This window comes from Budorcas taxicolor, chromosome 20 (assembly GCF_023091745.1).
Source record: "Budorcas taxicolor isolate Tak-1 chromosome 20, Takin1.1, whole genome shotgun sequence".
In the NCBI taxonomy this organism is placed as follows: domain Eukaryota; kingdom Metazoa; phylum Chordata; class Mammalia; order Artiodactyla; family Bovidae; genus Budorcas; species Budorcas taxicolor.
The window spans coordinates 38,465,704-38,491,658 of record NC_068929.1 but is presented as its reverse complement, the minus strand read 5'-3'; the positions used below and the strand labels follow the sequence as shown (position 1 = coordinate 38,491,658).

General features: G+C 39.8%; 1 protein-coding gene across 2 annotated transcripts in view; it reads right to left on the bottom strand.

The window, feature by feature from the left end:
* Window positions 1-1,772: 1,772 nt before the first annotated feature.
* The window catches only part of DAB2 (DAB adaptor protein 2), a 57,074-nt gene continuing 32,891 nt past the window's right edge, over window positions 1,773-25,955 (bottom strand). Inside the window, exons 2-15 of one of the 2 annotated variants that reach the window (XM_052659083.1) lie at window positions 25,047-25,239; window positions 23,913-24,052; window positions 22,723-22,821; window positions 19,284-19,415; window positions 18,706-18,786; window positions 17,906-17,932; window positions 17,610-17,663; window positions 17,142-17,204; window positions 11,720-12,373; window positions 10,568-10,724; window positions 6,717-7,349; window positions 5,842-5,951; window positions 5,198-5,268; window positions 1,773-3,496 (exon numbers count right to left, since the gene is read on the bottom strand). In XM_052659083.1, the coding sequence (XP_052515043.1) occupies window positions 5,203-5,268; window positions 5,842-5,951; window positions 6,717-7,349; window positions 10,568-10,724; window positions 11,720-12,373; window positions 17,142-17,204; window positions 17,610-17,663; window positions 17,906-17,932; window positions 18,706-18,786; window positions 19,284-19,415; window positions 22,723-22,821; window positions 23,913-24,052; window positions 25,047-25,137 (2,307 nt within the window). In that variant the 5' untranslated portion in view covers window positions 25,138-25,239 and the 3' untranslated portion in view covers window positions 1,773-3,496; window positions 5,198-5,202. The remainder of the gene's footprint in view (window positions 3,497-5,197; window positions 5,269-5,841; window positions 5,952-6,716; window positions 7,350-10,567; window positions 10,725-11,719; window positions 12,374-17,141; window positions 17,205-17,609; window positions 17,664-17,905; window positions 17,933-18,705; window positions 18,787-19,283; window positions 19,416-22,722; window positions 22,822-23,912; window positions 24,053-25,046; window positions 25,240-25,955) is intronic. The other variant, XM_052659084.1, reaches the window with a different exon arrangement.

The window sequence follows — 25,955 nt, the reverse complement described above, 5'->3', positions numbered from 1 at the left end:
CATGGAAACCACTCACTTCAAGAATTGAAGCAGCTTGTAGCCATTTTAAAGCACAATGCCATTCTCAGATGAGCTGGAACAGTAATAGATCCCATCTTGCTGAATTACAGTGGCAAGAGAATGAAGTTATATTGTGTAAATGGTAAAGTACTTCACAAATGCAAGATTATTTTGAGAAAATTAATACCTTCTCTCTTTGTATCGGTTACGTGTGAGAGATTGGAAGGCACACTGGCTGTTGAAGTTCAGCTTTTAGCTTAGATTTATGTGATGCTTCAATGAAACCTTCTCCCAAGGATAACAGTTTTACCGTAAAAGCTGAGTTCCTGGCTTACGGGCTTAAACACCGCTGCTACTGTGCTGCGCTGTGCTGTGCTTAGTCACGCCATCAGGTCTGACTCTTTGCAACCCCCTGGACTGTAGCCCACCAGGCTCCTCTGTCCATGGGGATTCTCCAGACAAGAATACTAGAATGGGTTGCCATTCCCTCCTCCAGGGCATCTTCCCAACACAGGGATTGAATCCAGGTCTCCGGCATTGCAGGCAGATTCTTTACCATCTGAGCCACCAGGGAAGCCCAAAATCCCGGAGTGTGTAGATTATCCCTTTTCCAGGGGATCTTCCTGACCCAGGAATCGAACCAGGGTCTCTTGCATTGCAGGTGGATTCTTTACCAACTGAGCTACCAAGGAAGCTACTGCTGCTACTAAGAGACTCTAAAGAGGTCTGTTTCCACTTCACAGGGACACTTCAGGAGGCACCTCCCTCTGCTTGGTTAACAGCAGTTACTACTGCACTGAAGTGAATGTCATCCCCTTGTACACACGAGCAAGGGTCAACCTCTGGTGAGAGCTTGCTTAAACCACATGGAAATATCACACAGGTTCAATGGGTTAGATACACTGCAGAACATTTGGATACGCCATGTAATTTGTGCAACATATTCTTATCAGCAGCCCTTTCCAGCTCATCTGTGGTTTACTGGAAGCTGCTTACATGTGGAGTCTGTTTCTCTATATTCTACTCAGAAACAGATCAAATGTTTCAGTTAAAAGGAAAGGTAAGGCAATACTATCAAATATCCCAGAACAGTAAATGCCAATCAATGACACTTATTCTGTCAAGTTCATCTGATTACCTGGAGATGTCAAGTTTAACACCAAGACTTCTACACTCAAGGAGTGTCTGCTTTGGGGTCATCTGTTTTGTAGCTCTTGGTCTTGAAATGAATGAGAGCCTTGAATGTCTTTTTAATTTTTTTTAAATAAGGGAGAGTGTTTAAGAGTGTCCTGGTGCTAAAGACATTTGACCATTAGCTTGCCCACCTCACTTAGAAGCTCTTCTGAGTAGCTTACAGAAGCTTAAACCAGTCCACAGAGCTGTGTTTTGATGAAGTCAAACATCACTGAATAAAGAACAGGGGAGGAAAGGGTAAAAGGCATGAACCAATAGTTTACTAATGAATGATTTTTATACTAGACATAATTGAGGTTGTTCTGGCATAGGTCTTATCCACTGGACTCCCATTAAACTCCCAGGAAAGGAGAATGTATAGGTCTGAGAGAGGAAAATTGAGTCTTGGAAAGCATCAGATATTAATTTACCTGTGGTCCTATTTCACAGATTTCTACTTTTTCATTTTGGTGACAATCCAGAATGTGCCATAATTAACATTTGCTCACCTTACACTAGTATATGTTATATCTTGACCCTATCACATCAACCCAAAGCAGGGGTCAAATGAATTGACAGTAACACATGAGATTCTGCTATTCCAGTTTATTGAAATGAGTAAATTTATAGCTTTCTTTGCATACAGAAAAGTGCACAAGGAAATAAGTATGTACAAAACAATTGTGTGGCTGGTCATCAGTTTCAAAAAATTGTCTACTTTCAAAAATTCAAACTATCTAGAAATAATTGCCTCCAGTTTAGCACATTTAGGTATTTGGACATACAAAATATTATTTCAAGTCTGTTGATAATAACTGAGTAGAAAGTCAGACATTGCCATACATGATCAGCTATTACCATTCAACATAAAACCATAGGACTTTAGCTTGGACTACTTGGGGCTAATCAACAGAGGTTCATGAGGCCACCATCTTGTTTTGATCCTGAGCAGTCATCCTCTTCTTCCACCTAAAGATAACATTGTATGTGGTTGATTAACACCCACAAGAACCTGAGCACTAGGGGTCAAGAAATAACATTAGAAACCCAACATAAACAAAATAAAACAAAACTTATTATGGCAAGAACAAACCTTTCAGATCTGTGCCAACAACAAGACTGAAAATGAGCTGGAAGAGTTTCCAAGATTGTGAGGAGAAAAATACTGCCTACATTAAATTTTTAAAGATAACACCAAATACTTGCTCTACAGAATCCACCCCCCGCCCCCATTTATCTTCTGACTGTGAGACGGTGGCATCAAGAAAGCTTTCCAGTTACTGGATAAAGGTCTGGCGTGACCCCAGATAAGCACCTATCATGTTTGGCACAATCACATTTAACTTTGTGATCTGCTTCTCTTAGGAATGCAGTCCTTCATTGCTGAGTCGAGTTCAATTTTTCCTCAACGTGAACTGTTCTGAAACTTCAGCTCGAGAAGATAGCCTCTTATTCCATAGAAAGGATAAAGGTGGTGTGCATTTGCAACTCTAGTTACTGAGATTAGCGATTACTGAGAAGGTAGAGCATAGTGGCTTCAGACCTGTGAATCATTAGATTTTTTTGCCCCATAAAACTCTATTGTTTAGGAAAGAGAGAAGCCTAGGAGCAAAAATCACTGAAAAGAGAACTGGAGGTAAAAGAAGAGGAGAGATGAAAAATGATTGTTCCCTCCTTCGCAATAGCTAGCAAGAGGTAAGAGAAAGGACAATCTCACCCTTGAGAGAAAATGTATCTTCAGAAAGAAAAGTTGCATCCTTGAAAACAGTCGTAGGTGTGTCAGATTCCAAGGAGATTCTCCTAAGGAGAAATTGAACTTGCTTCCATTTTACTTTAAAAATGCTCTGTAAGTGACGGTCTGAAGCAAGATTTAAGAAGGTGCCTTGTTCTACAATCTTTAGGTTTAATGCTCTGAAACAGAACCCCCAACCACTATGAACAGTAGGGATTTCAAAATTTATTCAAAACAGTATAATCTGAGGGGTTGTGGTGGCTGCATCATCCAACCAAAGGGTACATGGGTCACATGGGTTCCAGAAGGTTCTAGGGTCACAATAGACAAGGGTCCAAGTAGGAAAACTACTTCGCTTACATTCGGCTAGGGAGTTTAGGTTCTTAATTTATTTAAAGCCATAGATTCAGTTTAGCGAAACAGAAAGTAGAAGGTATTCTACAAGTGGGCGAGGCAGCAAGAAATAAGGCGATTGATAATATGTCAAAGCTAAAACAAGGGCAAAGGTCAGGACTTGTCTGCCAATTAGCTTTGTCCTTGACGACCAAGGCCAACCTCTTTGTTTCTCTGGAGAGTCAGCATGCCAAGTTCCTAGAGAAGTATGGAGAAGAAAAAAACCCATGGTTAGAATTCTGGGGTCAAATATTTAATGTGTTAAACATTAAGTTATTATCTATGTTAATAATAGTATCTCCTAGGACTGATTCAAGAGGATAAAACAACTGATGTAGAATCTGTAATACAGTGATTAACTCAGGTGCTCAATAATGTTGGCCATTTCGTCCCACGGTAGTTCTTCTACTCACTCCCCAATCTACCATTTAGTAGGGTAACTAGAATTCCCCTTCCTTCATGACCTAAAGAAGGACGTGCTTCCAGAGAGACCTCTAGTCAATTCAATTAGATGCAAACATTCCTCCTAGACTGTTAGTGCATGTTATTCCTTCTGCTTGGTTCATGGGTGCCTCTCCGGGAGAGGAGGCAAGAGTGAGTCCCTGTTAAGATTCAATATATCATACCATTTTATTACATTGCAACTCATCTGGATACTTGCTAAAATAAAGCTTTTCCTCAGCACCAAGGGGGATTCCTCAGGGCTAGGGCCTTTTCAATTGAAAATTTGCCTTTTCAATCATCTCACTCACTGTAGCCTATTTAATGGGAAAACATTTTCAGAAAGACTGTAATTATAGAAGTGGAGTGAGGGAGATAATCCAAATTGCAAATAAACTCAAATCTTATTGTTAGTATCAGACTTAAGATATGTATCTATTTAAAATAATTAAGTTCTACGTGGGTTGAGAGAGAGTTGGGGTCGAGAGTTTGGTAGTCCCACGTGAATGGGGGCCAGGGGGCAAAACTGGGAAAAAAAATGGGTTTGGGTTCTTTTAATTCTTCCTATTTTTCTCCTCTTCCAGCTATCCCTTACTTCCTCTAAAATGCAGATAAGCCTCTTCTCCTCCACAAACTGCAATCTTTTAAGATCAGATAAAGTTGCTTCCACTAACTGATGAGAAAGAAACACACTCCCATCTTCACTCCCAGATCTCAATCTAAGGTGCTGGTGGTGGTTCAATTGCTAAGTCGTGTCCGACTCTTGCGACCCCATGGACTGTAGCCTGCCAGGCTCCTCTGTCCATGACATTCTCCAGGCAAGAATACTGGAGTGCGTTGCCGTTTCCAAGTCTAAGGTGGTAACCCACAATAACTGACTGAGGATAAAACCCACCAGTGGACTCATCTGAACTTGCCTTTCAAGGGGTTACTGGAAGCTGTCACCACTTTGAGATTTAATACCACCAGACGATTTCAGACCAATTGTGAGGCTCCCTTACAAAGAAATGCATATTGAATTGGATGACAGAAGTGTAATCATGATTTGTTTGGCTGACCTCTTTGGTGGTTTCAGAAGGCCTTCAGAATTTGAAGCTTCTATAGAAAACTGAGTAGTTACTAGGAAACTTTGCAATCACTTCAATATGAAGATCAAAAATCTAGAAGGCTGTTATGTGTTATATGGAATTTTACTTCTAAACAGAAGTGAAATGTTAAAAACGCAGGACAGAAACCTATATCCATGAGTATATTACTATTTTTTTAATATGTGTAAGAACTCTATTCATAAATGCTCAGCTTAGTCATTATTGAATTAGTTAGGCATAGTGTTCCATATCTTTTACTTCTCCATTTTAGAAGAACTTTTTCTTTCCATTTCTAAAATTCAAATTTCACCCTTATTCTCTGTGCCACCCTTTCTTACGAAGCCTAAGCTTAGCAGGATCTTCTACTTACAGAAGTTAGGCAAAAGGATTTCCAAATGGATCTCTATATATATCGGATGATGTGGGTTGAAGAGAAGCCATCTATGGAAACAAAACCACCTAGTCAATAACTATAATTACAATGATAAGAAAATACCTATAATTAAGACTTCTCAGATTCCTTTAAAAATCGCTTAGGTCACAGACTAATCAGATATTGTATGGGTTTACAATGATTTGTGTTTTCCTGCTTGTGATTGATATATATTTAATATTTACATCAAAAGCAAGATTCAGAATTATGTTTGGTCCCCCAAAATGCAAAATATTATTTTTATGAGCTAAGTAATTTTGCGTTAGGAAATTAAACGTTTGAAACGTTTTCAAGCATAGTGTTTTGGCTCAATTTTCTTCCAAAGGGCTTTCCCAGGCTAGATTAAGTGAGAGACAAAGGACTTTTCTATATGATATTTGCTTCTCAAATTCAAGAGAGTAGTTCCTGTAAAAATAATCTTTCCCCAGTTTGAGTTGAGGTTTACACTGCAGTGGTTCTTAGTGATAAATCTTATTCAAATGTCCTTTACTGTCAAAGATAACAAGCAAGGTTAATTCAGGAGGTGATAACTCTATGTGGCATGTACTTTGGAATATCAGCTTCTAATAGTTGGTACTTACAGAGGCTGGTGATGAGCGGAAAGAATCTTTAGAGAAGGGGTTCTCAAATGCATTGTCAGCAGATTTGGTAACTGGCGGGGCACTGTGTCGGGGAGCTGGCTTTGGTAGATCTAGAAGGTGAAAAAGTGGTCAGTAAACAAGCTTTCCTCCAATGCAAGCCCAAGTCCTCCAGTCAGGCTTATCTTAGCAATTAAGTTCCATATTTTTGAAACTGACATTGACCAAACAAAAATTATCACACCAAATACCAGGACTTCCAGTGATGATTACAAGCAAAATTCATCCCTTCTTGGAAGAGGAAGCCAGGCATATTCACTTGAAGTGGAAGAGATTCAGAATTCCCTCACTTAAAAACACCTACATGGCAAAACTTCATTAAGCCTTGAGGCCAACACAGAAATAAAGACTTCTAGAGATTCAATTACCTGATAGATTAACTAACTAATAAAAGTACAGCTAGCATTCAAATACTGGTTGCATTTCAAAGCTCTTTCTTTCTACCACGCCTTTTAACATCCCTCATTAGATGGGTAGTATGGTCCATGCATATCTATTAATGAAAAAAATGAGCCTACAGCCCTACATACCTACCTGCAATCCTCCGGGTGCCACAACCCATTGAATTTCAATAGCTCTCGGCAGCCCTTTTAAGAATTGTCACAAGAGGGCAGCACTGGGCCAGTCCTTAGAAATAGCTAACCAAGGTACCCTGTTAACTCCATAAGCTAAATGGTTAAGTTGTCTCCATAACCCCTGATAGATGAAAAAAGCAAGAGTACAGCTATGAGGGGTCTGGAGAGGGTTCTGAGAGACTCTCTGGATTCATACGACTGAAATCCTTGTGGGTGCAGTTGCCAGAGAAGTAGGTAGCTTACCATTGATCTTTCTCAACAGTTGATTAGCGTCCAGATCATCATGGTCTGCGTTCTCCTGAGGAATGCCAACTTTGCTGTTGAAATAACTGGAGAAGGCGCTCGAGGTCCCAGAGGAGTTCTGCTCTCCCTTCCTTGCCGGCACAGTAGGTGGCTGCCGCAGTTGGAAGTCCTTAAACATTTCTTTCACTTCCTTGACTTCTCTGTCCCCAAGAGGGTCCAAGGCAATGAAGGCATCGCTGGGGACATCCTTTGGAGGGCCAGTTCTGGGAGGTGGTTGAGGAGGAGTGACCAGGAGAGAGGAGAGCATAGAGGGGGGCTGGGCGGACACAGCAGGAGCTGGAAACACATTGCTCTGAAAAGGGTTCCCCAGAGGGCTGTTTGCTGACCATGTATTGGGTGTTATGGATGCTGATGTGCCCCAAGCTACAGGGGGTGGAGAGGAAACTGAGACCGCGAAAGAGGAAGGCTGGTTCCAACCCGGAACACTTGGGCTTGTGGTAAAGACGATTGGCTGACTGAATCCTGAAGGCTGACCAGCCATCATAGCGCCCGGGACCACTGAAGGGGACTGACTGAAGACTAAAGGTGCTGGGCTCCATGGCGCTGCCTGAGCGGAGAGAACTGGCACACCACCTGAAGGAAGGAAGCGGGATAGAGGACTTAAATCAGAAGACCAGCTTGAAGCGGATTCTTGAGTTCCAGAAAGTCAGCTCTCTGGAGAGCATTGATAGAGAGCATCTACATGCCAACCTTTATTAAGCCTTGAGGCTGACATGGTTCTTATTAGATTAAATCACTCTAAAGATGAATTGGGCTTCCCTGGTGGCTCAGACGGTAACGAACCTGCCTGCAATTCAGGAGACGCAGGTTCGACCCCTGGGTCAGGAAGATGCCCTGGAGAAGGGCATGGCTACCCACTCCAGTATTTTCACCTGGAGAATTCCAGGGACAGAAGAGCCTGGTGGGCAAAGTATCAGACTTGATCGAGCAACACTTTCACTTTCTTTTCAAAGATGAATTAGCTGTAGCACATATTCAAATGTTTGTTGCACTCTGAAGTCCTTTTTTTCTACCACATGTTTTTAAATTTTCCTCATTAGATAGGTAATACAGTCCACAAGTACCAAGTCATAAAAGAAAATGCCCTTTTCATACCTACATTGATGTAATTCAAACAGCTAGAACAGAGCCTGTCAGTAGTATGAATCTACATGTTGAGTAAATACATTGACATATATAAGCCATGCTTATTATGAGGTAGTTAATTACGATAATCCATTGGATACTCGAGTCACTGATGTAATCTTTTCATTTGGCAAATGGCTCAGGTTTGGAGTCTTATGGAGACTAGCTCCTAGGCATATGCATTAGGCTTTAACATGCTTACATCCTGAAGAAACCATTTCAAAGTTTCTTTTCTTTTAAATGTTGCCAAGGTTGACACAGCTATATAAAAGGATAGTAAAATTTGGTTTATGCCAAGATAGTTTTAGACTTTTACATACAAAAATGGAGGAAAAGCTGGTTATCCTAGGAGAGCTGTTTCAAATAAACATGCTTCCTGCCATGTGACACTCACTAAACTGCAAGAAGTTAAGAGGGAGAGGAGATAACGTGAAGGAAAAACAAAGACAAAACAAAACAAAAACCCCCCAAACAAACAAACAAGAAGCAAAAACACTTCCAGTGTGAGTAACTATACCTGTCCAGGCATCTGCTCTTTGTGGGGAAATGGCTCTATCACCAGATCCCTGCCATTGCTGGTCTGTAATTAATTAAATCACTAAAATCTAGGTCTCTTCAGTGCTCGCCCTCCTCTCCTTGAGAAGCTCATTCCTGACATCTTGTTCTAATACGTAGGACATTTTCTTTTTTGTGTCTTCCCAAGTGTATTACTAATCCAGTTAAACTGTCACCACTAACAGAAAACCTAAATTCAGCCTCATACTGCTTCACAAACGATGTTCTGCTCTCAAAAACCTACTTGCTTTGGGCTTTGGAGCAGAGCAATTCTTTAGTAATGAATACTTTCTAACCAAAGAAGGAAAAGGCCTTCAGACTTGGGTTAGGAATGTTTTTGTTTCCAGAGGGGGAGATATTTTGAAATGGTGTTCAGGGGCTGATGGAGCAAGATATTCTATCTCGAATTTTCTTAGGATTGGAGCTTAATTGATTGGTGTTAATTGATTCAGCTCTGTCATCACAAACCCCCTCCATCTGACCATGAACACACAAGGTGTACTCATGAAGAGTGAGTGGCTTTCAGTGGTGGCTCATCTTATTAAATTAATATGCTTAGTTTTGAGGTGAAGAAATTGGGTAGAAGAATATTAATTATTAAAATTGGGAAGGTCACAGTCTGCAATAGAGACCAAAACTCACGCATACCACTGATTCCAGTCCCTGCCCTCCTGTTCTGTCTCCTTGACATCAAGGAACAGAACTATATTTTTTATTGGAATGTTAATTAAAATGCTTATTTATTATTCTTGGCCACACTGTGTGGCATGCAGGATCTTAGTTCTCCAAGCAGGGATCAAACCTGTGCCCTTGCACTGGGAACACAGAGTCTTAACCATTAGACTGCCAGGGAAGTCCCTCAAATACTTATTTACATGTATACAGAAATTAGACTTCATTTACACCAAAGAATATGCACACAGGCAGACCCTGGAGATATTTCAAGCTTGTTTCCAGACTGTCATAAAAGGGAATATGACAATAAAGTGAGTCAAGCAAGCTTTTAGGTTTTCCAGTGCGTATAAAAGTCATGCTTATATTATACCATAGTCTAGTAAATATGCAATAGTATTATGGCTAAAAAAACAAAGTACATACCTTAACTTTAAAATAATTTATTGTTAAAAATGTTAACCATCATCTGAGCTTTCAGCAAGTTATAATCTCTTGGCAACAGTAACATCAAAGATCAGATCACCATTTAAGAATAAAACGTTTGGAATACTGCAGAAATTACCAAAATGTGACAAAGAGACAAGAACTGAGCAAATGCTGTTGGAAAAATGGTGGTGATACACTTGCTTCACTCATGGTTGCCATAAACCACCAATTTGTAAAAAAAAAAAAAATCCACTGTCTCCAAAGTTCAATAAAATGAAGTGTAATAAAACAAGGTATGCCTGCATTCCTTTCACAACCAATCAAGGGAACGGTTCTCTTAGATTTGATAACACAGGCTTCTCGAAGTAGGTTGAGTTTGAACAAAGTTATTGCTATCATTAAAAAAAAGTAATTTAAACTTTATTAACTGAAGCCAGAGTCACTCACTAATAATTTACTCCAACTGGATGTACAAATTGGGTAAAACCGTACATGCCTTTCTCACAACTACCACATGCCGAAGAACAGAGCTGGGTTCAGAACCCTGCACTTTCATTCAGTGACTTACACTTGATTCAGATTTCACTTACATCCCCTCTGAGGTGTGTATCCCTTCCAAGAGGGGCATTAGTTTAACAGGGGATAATAGGGCTTTGATTTAATAACGACAAGATTACATGGAAGACATGCATTGTTATTACTTTTTCAAATGGAGATGATCTCAACACCATTTCTCCAATGAAACCGGTCTGAGCTTCAGAATCCCTTACAACTGTCTTCAGTAAGCCATGACAAGTTAGTTCAGGTAGGTGCAACACTTGGAAACGGATTTCTTCTCACATGCCAACTCAAGTAAAGAGTTCTGAATGGAGGTGGATTGTACAGAAGTAAAAGTGGAAGAAAGGCTCCCTAGGATGAGGAACTCCTATGGATATGAAGTGCTTTCTTCTGTGAATTACCATCTGATGAAAGCAACAGAGCCAAACCTAACTCCATCTCTAAACACCTACCTAGACCCGGGAGGGGCCCCAGTGGGGCAGGAGCACTTGTTTTGAAGAGATCCAGAGGGTTGGTCTGTAGGGTTGCAGGTTGTCCTGTAGATTGTCCTGGAGGTTCTGAGATGGGAGGAGCAAAGATGTCTGCTGCAAGTAAGTCTTTTGCTGGAGACTGATGGGACAGAGAGGGATATGGAGGAGTTACTCAGGAACAGTGAAATACAGCTCTATTCGGTTTCCTAGTCGGTAACTCGACTTTGGGTACACAAAAAGAAAAGAAAAACTTTTTCCTATTATTGATAAATTACTACCAAAAAACCCCCAAAGACAAAACAAGACAAAAAAGACACAGATCTGGGCAATGGACAGAATATTGGATCTTGGTGACTAATATAATGGAGGAGACTCAAAGTGAAATCTAATTTGCTTGTTCACACATTTGTATCTGTCTGACCTCCTTATCAGCTAAAAGCTGGAAGCTGGCAGTGAAAGGACAACTGTAAGTGAGGAGCTTAAATATTTCGGTCATTCTCCTGGATTTAAATCATTCTGCATAAAGATGACACAGTAGTTTAATCATTGAGCCAGCTTGCATATTCCAATGAGATTTTTAAAATGAAACTTACATAAACCACATTTTAAATTGCTTTTGAATGAAGTGGTAATGGTAAATATATAAGTTTCTTTTAAGACATTGGATTATTCTGGCATTAGTCAGAGGAGACAGACTTGAGAATTTTATACCACCACCTGGACAAGAATGCAATACAAGGGGCGGGGGATGTGTGGGGGGTGTGGGTTAGTATGGGGAGGGTACAAAGGGAATCACAGGAACCCTTGTCCTCCCCTCCCATAACATGACGATCAAACTTACCAGAGGTACAGAAGCATAGCAGCATTAAAAATGGAAAAACTTGTGTTTAGTTAATAATACGTGACAAGACATGCAAACGGAAAGCAGAGGGTGACAAACACTGCCAAGTGAGAAGCTTAAAAAGGATGCCGATTAGAGGAAAGTGTTCCTGGAGAACGATGTGCCTTATCCCACCTTCTATTTTACAGCCACACAGGAAACTACAAGAGCAGCAGGAAAGAGAGCTTGCATCACACCACCCTTTGGTACCGCACATGCATTCTGCCAATGGCTATGTGGAGAAGACAATTCACCTTAGCAGTCCTTCTGCCTCTTCCGGGTTTGGTACTTTGTGGAGGTGGGATAATGGCTATGGAGTCATGTGGTGAGGACTGGACAGAGCTTTCCAAGTCCTGCTTTACGCCATTCGGGATGGGCAGTCCTTTGGGAGGGCTTCCCACAAAAGGGTTCTGGGAGGATTTGATATGGAAGCCGTTCTGTTCTCTTTCAGATACCTCATTGTGAGTTCTCACTGCTGGCTGTGTTTGCGTACTTGATAAGGGCCATGGGCCTGCCTGAGCTTCCTGCTTGCCAGTCCGGTTAGAGATCTGGTCAAATTGCTGACCAAAGTAATCAACATCCCCATTCAGGGGCCCATTACTCAGAGGGGTAGACGAGCTACTCAAATTCTCTTTCTTCTGATCTGGAGATTTGAGAGAATCAGACGAAGAGGGTGTCGATTGGTCTGGCTGTGCAAAAGGATCATCACGGAAAGGATCAGGATTAGGGGTGGGAAAGAAGTTGAGATTGGCAGAAAAGGCATTTTCAGGCAGGAAAGATGCCTGAGGCTTTGGTCGAGGAAGAGAGCAGGAGGTGATGCCATTTGTTAAGAACAGATTTTCTTGTAAAGAATTCTGATTGGTGTCGATTTCAGAGTTTAGATCCACTAACAGGATATCTTTGCTTTCCTATCACATTTGGAAAGAAAAAAAAAGAGAAAGGGTTAGTCCATGGTGCGACTTCAAATGAGAAAGCTACATACTGATGACCAGGATTATAACAATTTCCATTATATTTCAGTCTTACTGGTTGACCCTTACCTCCTCCCATCACGCCCCTGAATATATAGAATAGGTCCTCCTTGCACCTCTCAGGCCCTTTTAATTACGTTTCCACTTCATTCACCCTTCATTCAGTGAAAACTTAGTTGTTTGTTTTACACGTCTCCCCTCACCCTTTCAGACTAACTGAGCTCATGATCATTGTTTCAATTTATGCCTTTGAAAGTCTTAAAGGGAACTGATTGCAAATCATTCCAAGTGGCTAAGTATAATTGAACTTGAAGGAAATGGCCTCAGACACCTAAACCCACTTCATACCTGATGTACATTCCTATTATACCGCTAGAGTCACCTACCATCACCTTTCTCAATAAGTGAATTCACTGGCTTATATATTCATATTTTATAGGTTTGGCTGTGATAAAGTTTAAAGTTAATATATTTCTCTATAATTGGGTTTTCTTCTGGGAGGGGGTCAAAAAAGATTGTCCCCTCCCATCACAGCAGGCTAGGTATGCCTCTTTAAATACTTAAGGATCTTTTTGAAGGTGCTGCCAAGTTGGATCTCTCATTCTCATCATATGAGTCTCTCTTTTGGACATAACTTTTTGTCTACATCCTTCTCAGAACATGATACTCAAAATACTGATGTAATCTAATAATTATATATTTTGTCATAATACAGCTTAGCATTGCTTGTGTTGTGACAGTAATCTCATCTCTTTTTGTTCAGTTGCTAAGTCGTGTCCAACTCTTAGGGACCCCATGGACTGCAGCCCACCAGGCTTCCCTGTCCTTCACTATCTTCTGGAGTTTGCTCAAACTCATGTCCATTGCTGTCAATAATACCATTAAGTAATCTCATCTACTCAGTGGATAAATTCAACTAATTTTAAAGTCATCTTTAATTTATGTATAAGGTGGAGACGTGGGTTTAAGAGTTAATTTGAAAGACACACCAAATTCTATTCCTTCTCTATCATTTTTTCAGATATGTTAATTATTTGAGTTCTCAATTGTCAGATAAGACATTATTTTCAACATAAAAGCAGCAAATTTGATAAATCTGACATATCTTTATTCAGGTCAATGACACAACTAATTAAGATTCACCCTAGGATACAGATGGCACACTGATAGACCTTCCTTCTGATTGACTGATCACTTAAATACTTAACTATGCTAGCCATAGAAGAAAATAAACAATAAAAATTGCCCAACTGAAATGGAAGCTAATTTTCTATCATTAGCCTGGGCAGATTCTTAAATATTTTGGTCATTGGGACAATGATCAAGACATCCTCAAGGGAATATAAAATCCTCAAACCAGCAAATAAAAACGGAGATTGAATAGGCTTTCTCAGCTTTAAGAGAAAAGAATACATTTTAAAAACTTTTAGGTCTAATTGGTATTTATTTTTTGGCTTCCTTTACTGTTAGGGATAAAGATACAATTTGTAAAAAGCCATTTTTTTCTCCTGATAACCAGAAGAACTTGTCAGAAGAGATAGCTTGTGATTAAAAAAAAAAAAAAAAATTAAAAAAAAATCAAAGGAATTGATTGGAAGATCTCAATGTAGGGATCTTTAACAATCAAAAGGTAGGACAAAATGTATTACAAAAGCTTGTGATTTCAATATTTATTCATTTATTCTGAGCCACCTCTGGATTAGAACAGTTGGGTGTTCACAGCTGGTAGAGTTCTCCTTCAAATACTTCAGAAGAAGTTCTGAGGACACGAAACAGGAGCCACAATGTTAGACTTCTGAATAGTCACCCTATAAGTAAAATGTATAAGGCTCTCCTCAGGTTGCGTTTGTCGTTAATTCAAAATTAAAAACCCACTTCATAGACTACAACGGAAAGATGTAAGACTCCTCATCTACGTCCTCCGTCAGCATTTATTTGATTCTGCATTGGACTGTCAGCTGTAAACACTTCATCCACTTGGCTGTCACGTGGGCACCTGAGAGATAAGAACTGGTGATATGAACATGGAATATAGTCCCTGCTCTTAAGAGGCTCCAGTGAAAAGGGCAAGCAGGCAACCAAGAAGGTGTCTGCGCAGACCAGGTTTTAAATATTGAGTTCAGTAGACTAGCTTTCCTTCAGGTAATTCATCTTGCCTAACCATTCCAGTCTACCAAACCCTGGGACTCCCTGCTTAAAGCCTTTGGGGACTTCCTGCCGCTCCCCTATATCAAAATAAACTTCATTAACCAGACTTTCAAAATGACCCACAATGGAGGTGGGTCACTTGCTTTTAGCCTAACTATTACTCTCTACTCTCCTACACACTTCAAAGACCTAACTCAAGTTCAGATTCTTTACAAAGCTTTTCTCCACTGATCCTTCTATTTCAGCTTCACTTGTGCCCACCCATTGCCTCTTATATATACGTGACACTGTGTCTTGTGCCCTGATCCCATCCCCATATCAGATTTGATGGGGGAACCACATCTTATGCCTTTTTTCTTAATAACCAGGCTTTCAAATGGCGAAGTTTTTAAAGTTAAAGGTCTTTTTTTTTTTTTTTCCTTTCCTTCTTCTTTTGAGATACAGTATGGAAAAATATTGTTCAAGTGATTTTGTGATAAAAATTATGTTGTAGGCATGTTACTTAGTTTGCAGCATGAGTTTTACTTGAAATGCAAAAAACTATTTCTATAAATGTTGGAGGGAGGCACAGATGGGTTAAGAAACCATTCATTAAGTCTAGGTAATTTAGATTTCTGCCTCTCTTCATCTCTTTCAGAGCAACTGCTGTGAGATTTCAAAATTTTTAAACAGGTTGGTTTTATCGAGTAGAAATAAATCTATTCATGACTTATGAATATGGAGTCATATGTAGAAACACACTGGCAAAGTCTAATGAGCACATAATTAGCACCATTAACATTCTTTTAACAGATATGATCACTTTGATGTTATTTATCATTTAAATTTACTGTTAGTTTAACTAAAACTTGCATTTTATTTCTACAAGCCAAAAATTCCTAGAATGCACAAAGTCTAATATAAACAAGACTTAGGATTACTCCTGTTTTTCTTCATTTTTTTAGAACTTTGTAGAAGTCTACAGAAGCACATTAAACATTCAGTGCTTCCCTGCCTATCTCATCTCACTGGAATTCTACATACCTTGAGTGTTTTGACCTCTTCCAATATACTAGCTGTTTGAACGTTGTTGGAAAGAAGGTTGTTCAGATGTCAATTTACTTTGGGAAGGAGCTTTTCATGAAGGAGGGGCAAAGTTGCCTAGCAACCAAACAGCCTCAGAGCAAGGATGGACCTTTCAGGATTATCTAATCTGGTATTTCAAAAAATTTATCTTTACAATAGTAACAAACATTACAAAGGATGAAAGGTTTCACAGACAAATGAGTCAGGACTTCTTACCTGGAAGAATATTAAATGAGCTTCTCTATTTCAGGTTTTTTAGGGTTGCTAAAATGCTATGCTATGCATTTTGATTCTCATAAAGGTTGGGGTAGAGATGAATATCTGCAGCCTCTGCTCCTTCCCATCTCACTGGGCTTAGGTATTTGTGTGAAATTTCATAAGCATGCCATTCTCTACAGTACTCCACCAAGCAAGGCGTTTACCACTTCTCAATCCGCTGTTGCTCTAGTTCCTATGACCTTCTTGGTCACAGAGGTTTGCTTGACAGTTCTACAGGAGACTCCCAGATAAACATTCTTCCCATCATTCTAGACTGACACCCTTTTTCTTGAGTTATCTCTAAGTGCTTTCTCATAATTTATGTTCAAGTCCAGAAACTCACTTACTCAGAGGCATTATCTGAACCTCTAAACTAAATAAAAACCTTGTAAGTAACATCAGCTATTAGGCTTTGTGATTATTTTAACATTGATCTCCCTGCTAGACATTAAACTCCATGATGTCACTGAATTATGAATCTCACTTCTGTGCCCTGCAAACAGCAAATACTCAAGAAACTGTTAAATAAATAAAAAAGTTTTAAGAAGTCATTCAAAATTACAAGTAATTTCACTTGAAGCCTGTTTTGGAAGGTCTGAGACTTAGGCTTAAGTCTTAAAACTGAACCTCTGCTTGGGTAGATGAGAGGTTTTTTGAATCACCATTTCCTTGTTTGTAAAGGAAAAAATCGCTCCATTCTCAGAGTTGTTACAGATCAATCATAAGATTTGATATACTTAATATCCTGTAAAGAATGAGCATCTTTTTAAACAAAGACAAGCTTTGCTTAAACATAACTGAGCCTCTTAACTGTTTGTTTGGTTTTACTTTATACCAAGCTTATGCTACCGAATTACAACAAAATAATTAGAAAAAAAAAGAAGAGGCCAGGAGTCTATACGATCAGTCATCTAACAGACATATTTCCTTCAAGTTGGCTTACACAAAGGATTAATATTCAGCTCCTCCTTCTGATGCTAAGTAATACAAACATGGACTACATTGCCTGACCTATTGCTCAGATTTAACTTCTAAGCAATATTAATGTATCTGATGTAGTGTTCTATGGTGACTTAAGATGCAAATTTGTTCTAGTAGCCATTTATACTTTATGCAGAAAAATCAATAGTCACCTTCCAAGTTTCAATGAAATGCTCAAGATTTCTGGTTAATTGCCAATTTGAGTTATAGATGCCATTTCCATTACATTGCAAATTTAAAAACAGACACTTACTGTTGGACTACTTAGGTCAGGAGGTGTAGACATGTCCCCAAACAAATCCATCTGGTCAACACCCTTAAAAAAGTATTTTGATTAGATTCAGATGTGTCTATTAAAAAGGATTATTTTGTATATTGTTGTAATTGTTTCCTAAGCTAAAGTTTAGGAAAACAGTTGTCACAATTGGATTTTCACTTATCCAATATAGATTTGATATTAGGTTAGTTAGGTCCGGTAGTGTAGACAAGTCCCCAGACAAATCCACCTGATGCATACTTTTAAAAAAGTATTTGGATTAGATTCAGAAGTTTTTACTAAAAAGATTACTTAGTATACTGACATAAATGTTATGCTGACGGTTAAAGAGTTGTCACAATTGGCTCTTCATACAGATTCCATACCTATTCGGTATTAGCAACATCTTTAGGAAGTAAAACCTGTGTTCAGGTAAGTAAGAATCACAAAAATTCACATACATACCAATTTCAATTTGCAAGGTGGGTCATCAAGATTCATTAGGGCATCACTCCCATTCTGAAAAGATGGCAAATATTAAAGATTCAACTGGTGAGTTTTCTCTATGCAATTTAATTTCCTAGTGTATTAACTTATTAGCAGTTAAGATTTTGGCACTAATCATTCAACTGTGCATCTTCTAAGACGAGGGGTCATGAACGCACAGTAATAAGCCGGGGGGAAGTCTGCTTGGGTAGATGGCAGATAGGGCTTATACATACGGCACATGCAGTTCACAAGAACAAGAGATGCTCTTTTACCTCTACTGTTTTGTTGGCTTCTTCCATCTAAAAAGAGAGACACAAATTCAATCCTCTTAATAAATTATTGGTGAAATGAGTTCAAAGTGAAAGCGACAGTTGCTCAGTCATGTCTGACTCTTTGCGACCCCATGGACTATACAGGCCATGGAATTCTCCAGATCAGAATGCTGGAGTGGGTAGCCTATCCCTTCTCCAAGGGATCTTCCCATTCCAAGGATCACACCCAGGTCTCCCACATTGCAGGCGGATTCTTCACTAGCTGAGCCAAAAGGGAAGCCCAAGAATACTGGAGTGAGTATCCTATCCCTTCTCCAGTGGATCTTCCTGACCCAGGAGTCGAACGTGGGTCTCCTGCACTGCAGGAGGATTCTTTATCAACTGAGCTATCAGGGAAGCCCAAAGGAAGTTCAAAAGGAGAATAAATATACCTATGGGTTCACAGGCATAAGGCATAAGAGAGTCTTGCCTTTGATTTCTGCCCACATTCCCCGCCCCCCTCATATCAGTACTGGATTTAAAAAGAGCTATTACACTTGGTACTCATGTACAGTCCTTGGGATCAATGTGAAACTTATAAAGAGAAAAGACAAGAGTCAGGGACTGGAAATCAGAAGGGCCTAACTATAACACTCATCCAGTACTCTTAGGAAAGAAGAGAAATGCATTTCCTTACATTTTACACGTTGCAGAGCCACAGAGAAGCCAACTTTCCAGAGAGGACATATGTTCACATAATGTTAGACACAGTCTTGAATATTGTATTAAGTTTAATAAGATCTGTATGAGACAGTACTTGCCTTTTTCTTTTCTTCTTCCTTTTTCTTGGTATTATAGATAACTTGGAAAAGGTCTTTCAGATCAATGACTAATGGCTCGGCCTGAAGCAAGACAAAGCATCTTTATCAGCATTTTAATCTATTTTCTTCCTTTTGTTCCCTATCACTTCTGCTTAGTATTAGTTTTTTTCCTTTCTCTTAAAGGTCTGTGGGAGGTCTCCACCACTCTCACCCCTATCCCCAGAAATATAAAGTATACAGATAAAACAGGAAGTATTAATATAATCTTCCAAGTCCTTTCAAACTTTCTGGGAATAATTCTCTATTGTTCTAAACTCAGCAATGACCTTATGACAATGACAGCCCTGGTGCCACACTTTACACGGGTATCAGTGACACTGAAAGAAGATCCCTTAGACCAATTATAGAGAGTCAACCTTTGAAGCACCGTTTACCTTAGACCAATTATAGAGAGTCAACCTCTGAAGCACCGTTTAGTCCTCCTACATCCAACTGTTTCCAGCAAGTTCTCTAGTTGACAGACAGACACCCTCATGCTTAAGTCCCCCTCCACGCATGCCTCAAGGATCAGAGCTTACCTGTTGCCCCGTTTTTATGGCAAAAAACTGGTGTTGGCCTTCTCCTCCGCACACGTAACCAAATGCTCGGTTGTCTGTCACATCACGGGCAATGAAAGAAATCTTATTTACTGGATGTTCATGTTCTATTACCTTAAAAAAGGAACATCAAAAATGATGTATTGAGAAAACTAGAATCTATTTGCAAGCAAGCAGAACTAAGTATCAGATACCTAGGCATATATGAAAAGACTAAAACATCTGAATATTTTCCCCTCCTAATTGAAGGCTACATTTATCCTTGCTAGGAAGAGGTCAAAATGGGAAACAAACAAATAACAAACAACCAAACAACAACAACAAAAAAGGAAACTAACAACAAAGAATAGAAAACAGAAATAGAAAGAATGATCCTTCTAATACTTCTATACTTGAGACTCTCTATCCCAAAGACATGATGCCAAATTGCAAGGAAGAACTGAGGATTAGAAGACCAAGATTTTCTAAAGCAAAGATGGGGCATATAACCTCTAAAGCATTCCAAGTAGGTCTACTTTCCAAGTTCAGTTCACTTCAGTCGCTCAGCTGTGTCCAACTCTTTGCGATCCCATGGACTGCAGCACACAAGGCTTTCCTGTCCATCACCAACTGCCAGAGTCTACTCAAACTCATGTCCATCGAGTCGGTGATGCCATCCAACAATCTCATCCTCTGTCCTCCCCTTCTCCTCCCACCTTCAATCTTTCCCAGCTTCAGGGTCTTTTCCAATGAATCAGTTCTTCCCATCAGGTGGCCAGAGTATTGGAGTCTCAGCTTCAACATTAGTCCTTCCAACGAGCACTCAGGACTGATTTCCTTTAGGATGGACTGGTTGGATCTCCTCGCAGTCCAAGGGACTCTCAAGAGTCTTCTCCAACACCACAGTTCAAAAACATCAATTCTTTGGTGCTCAGCTTTCTTTATAGCCCAACTCTCACATCCATACATGACTACTGGAAAAACCATAGCTTTGACTAGACAGACCTTTGTTGTCAAAGTAATGTCTCTGCTTTTGAATATGCTGTCTAGGTTGGTCATAACTTTCCTTCCAAGGAGCAAGCGTCTTTTAATTTTATGGCTGCAGTCACCATCTGCAGTGATTTTGGAGCCCCCCAAAATAAAGTCTCTCACTGTTTCCATTGTTTCCTCATCTATTTGCCATGAAGTGATGGGGCCAGACGCCATGATGTTAGTTTTCTGAATGTTGAGTTTTAAGCCAACTTTTTCACTCTCCTCTTTCACGTTCATCAAGAGGCTCTTTAGTTTCTCTTCACTTTCTGCCATGAGGGTGGTGTCATCTGCTTATCTGAGGTTATTGATATTTCTCCCAGAATTCTTTATTCCAGCTTTTTCTTCATCCAGCCCAGGGTTTCTCATGATGTACTCTGCATATAAGTTAAATAAGCAAGGTGACAATATACAGCCTTGATGTACTCCTTTCCTGATTTGGAACCAGTCTGTTGGTCCATATCCAGTTCTAACTATTGATTCTTGACCTGAATACAGATTTCTCAGGAGGCAGGTCAGGTGGTCTGGTATTCCCATCTCTTTCAGAATTTTCCACAGTTTGTTGTGATCCACACCGTCAAAGACTTTGGCATAGTCAATAAAGCAGAAATAGATGTTTTTCTGGAACTCTCTTGCTTTTTCCATGATCCAGTGGATGTTGGCAATTTGATCTCTGGTTCCTCTGCCTTTTCTAAATCCAGCTTGAACATCTGGAAGTTCACAGTTCACGTACTGTTGAAGCCTGGCTTGGAGAATTTTGAGCATTACTTTGCTAGCATGTGAGATGAGTGCAATTGTGCAGTAGTTTGAGCATTCTTTGGCATTGCCTTTCTTTGGGATTGGAATGAAAACTGACCTTTTTCAGTCCTGTGGCCACTGCTGCATTTTCCAAATTTGCTGGCATATTGAATGCAGCACTTTCACAGCATCATCTTTTAGGATTTGAAATAGCTCAACTGGAATTCCATCACCTCCACTAGCTTTGTTCACAGTGATGCTTCCTAAGTCCCACTTGACTTTGCATTCCAGGATGTCTGGCTCTAGGTGAGTGATCACACTATCAGGGTTATCTGGGTCATGAGGATGTTTTTTGTACAGTTCTGTGTGTTCTTGCCACCTCTTCTTAATATCTTCTGCTTCTGACTTTCCCAACTCAGACTCAAGTGAATGGCATTTCTAAGCTAGAGGGATGTTCATAAGGATCCTTTGACAATGGCTCAGACAGGTCAGAGAACCATCCTAAGTATTATTGGGACAGTTACCCCCAGGACATTCTGGAAGTCACCAAATTCTGTCACAGTGAGACAGACTGTCCTCACTTAAATGTTCATGTCATTATCCAGGAGTGTCATATGAAGGGGGCTTATTGATTTAGTAGTGCCTTCCCCTCAGTTCCCTACTCTCATTTATCTTGATCCTTTCAAGTAGATAGTAGGGCTCAACTCTTGAGAGATATTTGTAGGTGCCCAGGATGTGTCTTTGCTTTTGTTTCTCAGTAACCAAGGCCACTGAAAGTTTATATTGGGCATATTGGGAGGTTTGGGAATAAGAGAATGCTTGTGAGGGAAACCTGTCACTATTCTCTGTCAGGCTTATGAAAACAAGAGTCAAAAGATCAGGGCAGTAGAGACAGCAGTGCATGAAGGTAGCAGGGTGGCTAAGCTGTACCAGGATTCCAGGGCCCTAAGTCTGACCAGTGGATTTCTGCATATTAAATAATGGGAATCTCTAGGAAGGGTTGAATAGCAATGGAAGATCTCTGCACAGTGTCCTGATACAATAAACTATTGTGTAGCAATGAAAACTCATTTTAAATCGATGAATCTGATGTTATATAGAGTAGAGGGAAGAAAAAAAATCCCAGAACACTTGAAGTATGATAGTTTTTTGATAAAACTCAAACAAACCAAAATTAAGGAAGACTATTCATGTGATAGAATAACGGCAACCACAGAAAATGAGCAAGCTTATACCTATGGGGTGAGAAGGAAGGGGAGAGGGAAAAATAAAGGAAGATGTTTTGTTCATCAAGTTCACCCATGACCAATATATTAAAATAGACCTATACACAGATCTATGACAGAATCACAAACAAGGGGTAAGGATTAATCTCTTAGTCCACAAAAATACCTGACTGATACTGGTATCTATGGTATACCGGTGTTGAGGTTAGACTTATTGACTTGAGGTTCACATCTATTACAGGAAATAAATTTCAAAGTAAAGTATCATGCCTCCTCACCTCCCACCCTGTCTGTTTTTTGCCTGTTACTCCTGGAAAAGTGTAGCAATATGTACTTTTTTTTTTTTCCTACAGAATTTTGAAAAGGGAAAATGGCAGCTGAAATTTATGCCACAAATTATTTGTCAGACTCAGATGGTCAGAAAGGTGCCAGTGAAAGTGAATTCTTACCCCAGTTTTCTCATCAATGATCTTTATTCCAGAAAGGGAAATGTTGACCCAGATCCTTTGCTTGTGTTGTCCCTGAGACCGAGCAGCTGCCGCCATTCCCTGATGGGATTGGGAGAACAAGAAAAACTCTAGTTAAAAGCACCCTATGATGCCTCTGATTCTAAAATTTTAAACGACAATCAGCTTTGTTTTTAGCTTGGTTTACCATCTATGAAGGGATTAAGCATCCTTCATAAGAGACAGCAGGATTAAATGGAGAACAGCAAGCTAGGAGATCACTAGTTAGCTATATGAACTTGGGCAAGTCCTTCTAATTCCCTTCCCTTCTAATTCTTCTTGTCAAAGACAAGAAGATTGGACCAGAAGATCTTCAAATGTCTTCAAAGATGTTTCTTCTAGGCCTTGTCTTATTTAATGAGTATTACTTCCTTAATGGGGTTCATGCTGCTGCTGCTGCTGCTGCTAAGTCACTTCAGTCGTGTCTGACTCTGTGCAACCCCGCAGACGGCAGCCATCAGGCTCCCCCATCCCTGGGATTCTCCAGGCAAGAACACTGGAGTGGGTTGCCATTTCCTTCTCCAATGCATGAGAGTGAAAACTGAAAGTGAAGTCGCTCAGTTGTGTCTGCCTCTTAGCGACCCCATGGACTGCAGCCCACCAGGCTCCTCTGTCCATGGGATTTTCCAGGCAAGAGTACTGGTGTGGGGTGTCATTGCCTTCTCTGAATGAGGTTCATAGTGCGGCAGTATTAGAATTTAAAAATTTAAATAAACCTAAAGGACTAACACTAAACAGCATTAGTTTCAAAAAAGAGTCCTGAATTTTACCCAAATACCTCCAGGCTCTGAAATTTGGTCTGCTCAAAGGAAAAGGCATCTCGGGTCCTGCTGTACATGACTGCATGCTAAGCTGCTTTACTCATGTCCGACTTTTTGCAACCCCATGGACTGTAGCCCACCAGGCTCCTCTGTCCATGGGATTCTCCAGGCAAGAATAATGGAGTGGGTTGCCATGCCCTCCTCCAGGGAATCTTCCCAACCCAGGGATCAAACCCCAGTCTTCTGCATTGGCAAGCAGGTTCTTTATCACTGAGCTACCGGAAAAGCCATAAGTAAACACAAACTTCTAATATCACTCCCTCTGTTGGACATTTGCTTAACATAGCAACAAATTATGCTTTCCTCTCTTACCTTCAGTTTCATCATAGAATCTTGGCTCATTTTATCCCCTCTTGCATCTGGCACATCATCAATGCCAATTAGCTTGGCCTTGTATTTCACACCATCACCTTTGAATCTTGCCAAAAGATATTCATCTGTCTTTTCAGTGCCTGAGAAAAGAAAAAGTTAGAGGATCAAGTTTATACATGTGCTGAAATATCAGCCCCAGTTGTGACCAAAAATGTCATAGAATCTAAAAATCTGAGTTACATAAATCTTGATTATACTACAACTGATCAATGCAACATTCTACCATTATCCTTATTTCCTCTGAGTTAAAAAAAAAATCTCAGTGTGTAAAACTGTGTTTGGCATTGGGGTGGAGAGAAAGTAAACTCTTAATGATGCAGAACAGGCTGAATTATGGGAAAGTTATGGAAATATGTGAGATAGGATTGGGTGATATTCTGGGACATTCTTCATCATAGTTGTAAAAATATTTTTTAAAAAGAATATAAGAAGGATAATACTTTTTCTAATAAAAGGAAAATAAGCCACTGCACAATTTACTAACATTTTCAAACCGTCAATAAAGCAGAAGAGAACTGTGGGTAAATTCCCTTGAAAACCATAAAGATGATTATTTCATCAATATAACTTCTTTTGCTTCTCTTCTCATTCCCATTTCTAAAGCATGGATGTGAAAGGCAAAGAAATCATGGCATATTCTCAAACTATGTATGATTAAGGATGCTGACACTTTCTAGGGGTACTTTTGCATCAAAAGAAGAGGGTCTTATAAAATAAGGATCTTGATTTTTATAAAACAGCTACTTCAGTAAAGCAAAATCATACATAGGTTACTGAAAGATAATCATGTAATACTTAACAGTTGCATTTCCCAACTGAATAATATCTATGAAAGTTTCCCAGCAAGATCCAAGTTGAGGCAATTACTGGATTCATATATATATATGTCTTATCATAGAGGAATTGAACCAATCTCCTCTGCTAAAGTCTTACTTTCATGTTTAGGAGAACTTGAGACTTGGCTGAGATTGAATCAAGGCAAGGGCCAAATCTTACTCTCCCTTGAACTTCATCCTTCTTCACTGGTAACCACCACTAGCTCCCCTCACAGGGCTCAAGAAGATTTCTCCATACCTTTCTTCTTTTCCTTCTTGGATGGAGCCTTTGGTGCAGCCTGTTGGTCAGGCTGACCATTAGTTGCGCTCGTTTCTACTTCGTTAGACATGGCAAGAAGGCAGACGGCCAGCTCTAGCACCAGCAGACTCTTAGTGACAGCAGGCGATCCCTGATGGAGGCGTCTCAAACAAACATAGCCTGCTACAGACGCCTGTGGGCAGAGTTTAGAGGCACAATGAGATCACAACACAGCGAACCCAGACTTTATGTCCTAATAGGCCCACAACCAGTGGCTGCTGAGTGTAGCTCTGCAGACTCATTTTGTTCTTACTTCTCTGTTAGACTGAACTCTGACAGCACGGGAGTGGGTAGGACTGTTTCCTTTGTAGTTTCCAAAATGGAAAGAAGGCATTTACTAGATTTTTCTTTAAGTAATTATTATCTGGTAATGTGATTATAGGTACGACTCCTATGTACAAAATACACAAGCTACAGGATATATTGTATAGATGGGAAATACAGCCAATATTTTATAATAACTATAAACAGTATAATCTTTAAAAATTGTGAATCACCATGCTGTACATCTTAAACATATAATGTTGTAAATCAACTATATCTCAATAAAATAAAAACTGTTATTATCTGGCTAAGAAATTCATATCGGAACTTTGGATAAAAAGTTAGTGTTAAAGACAGGGATCAAAATATGTCACATGTAGGGGCTTCCCTGGTGGTCCTGTGGTTAAGATTCTGGGCTCCCACTGCAGGGGGCACTGGTTCGATATTTGGTCAGGGAACTAGATCCCACATGCCACAGCTAAGAGCCCACATGCTGCAGCATGCCGCAACAAAGATGCTGCGGGCCACAAACGAGAACCAGCACAGCCAAATAAATAAAAATTACAACATTTTCTTAAATGTCAA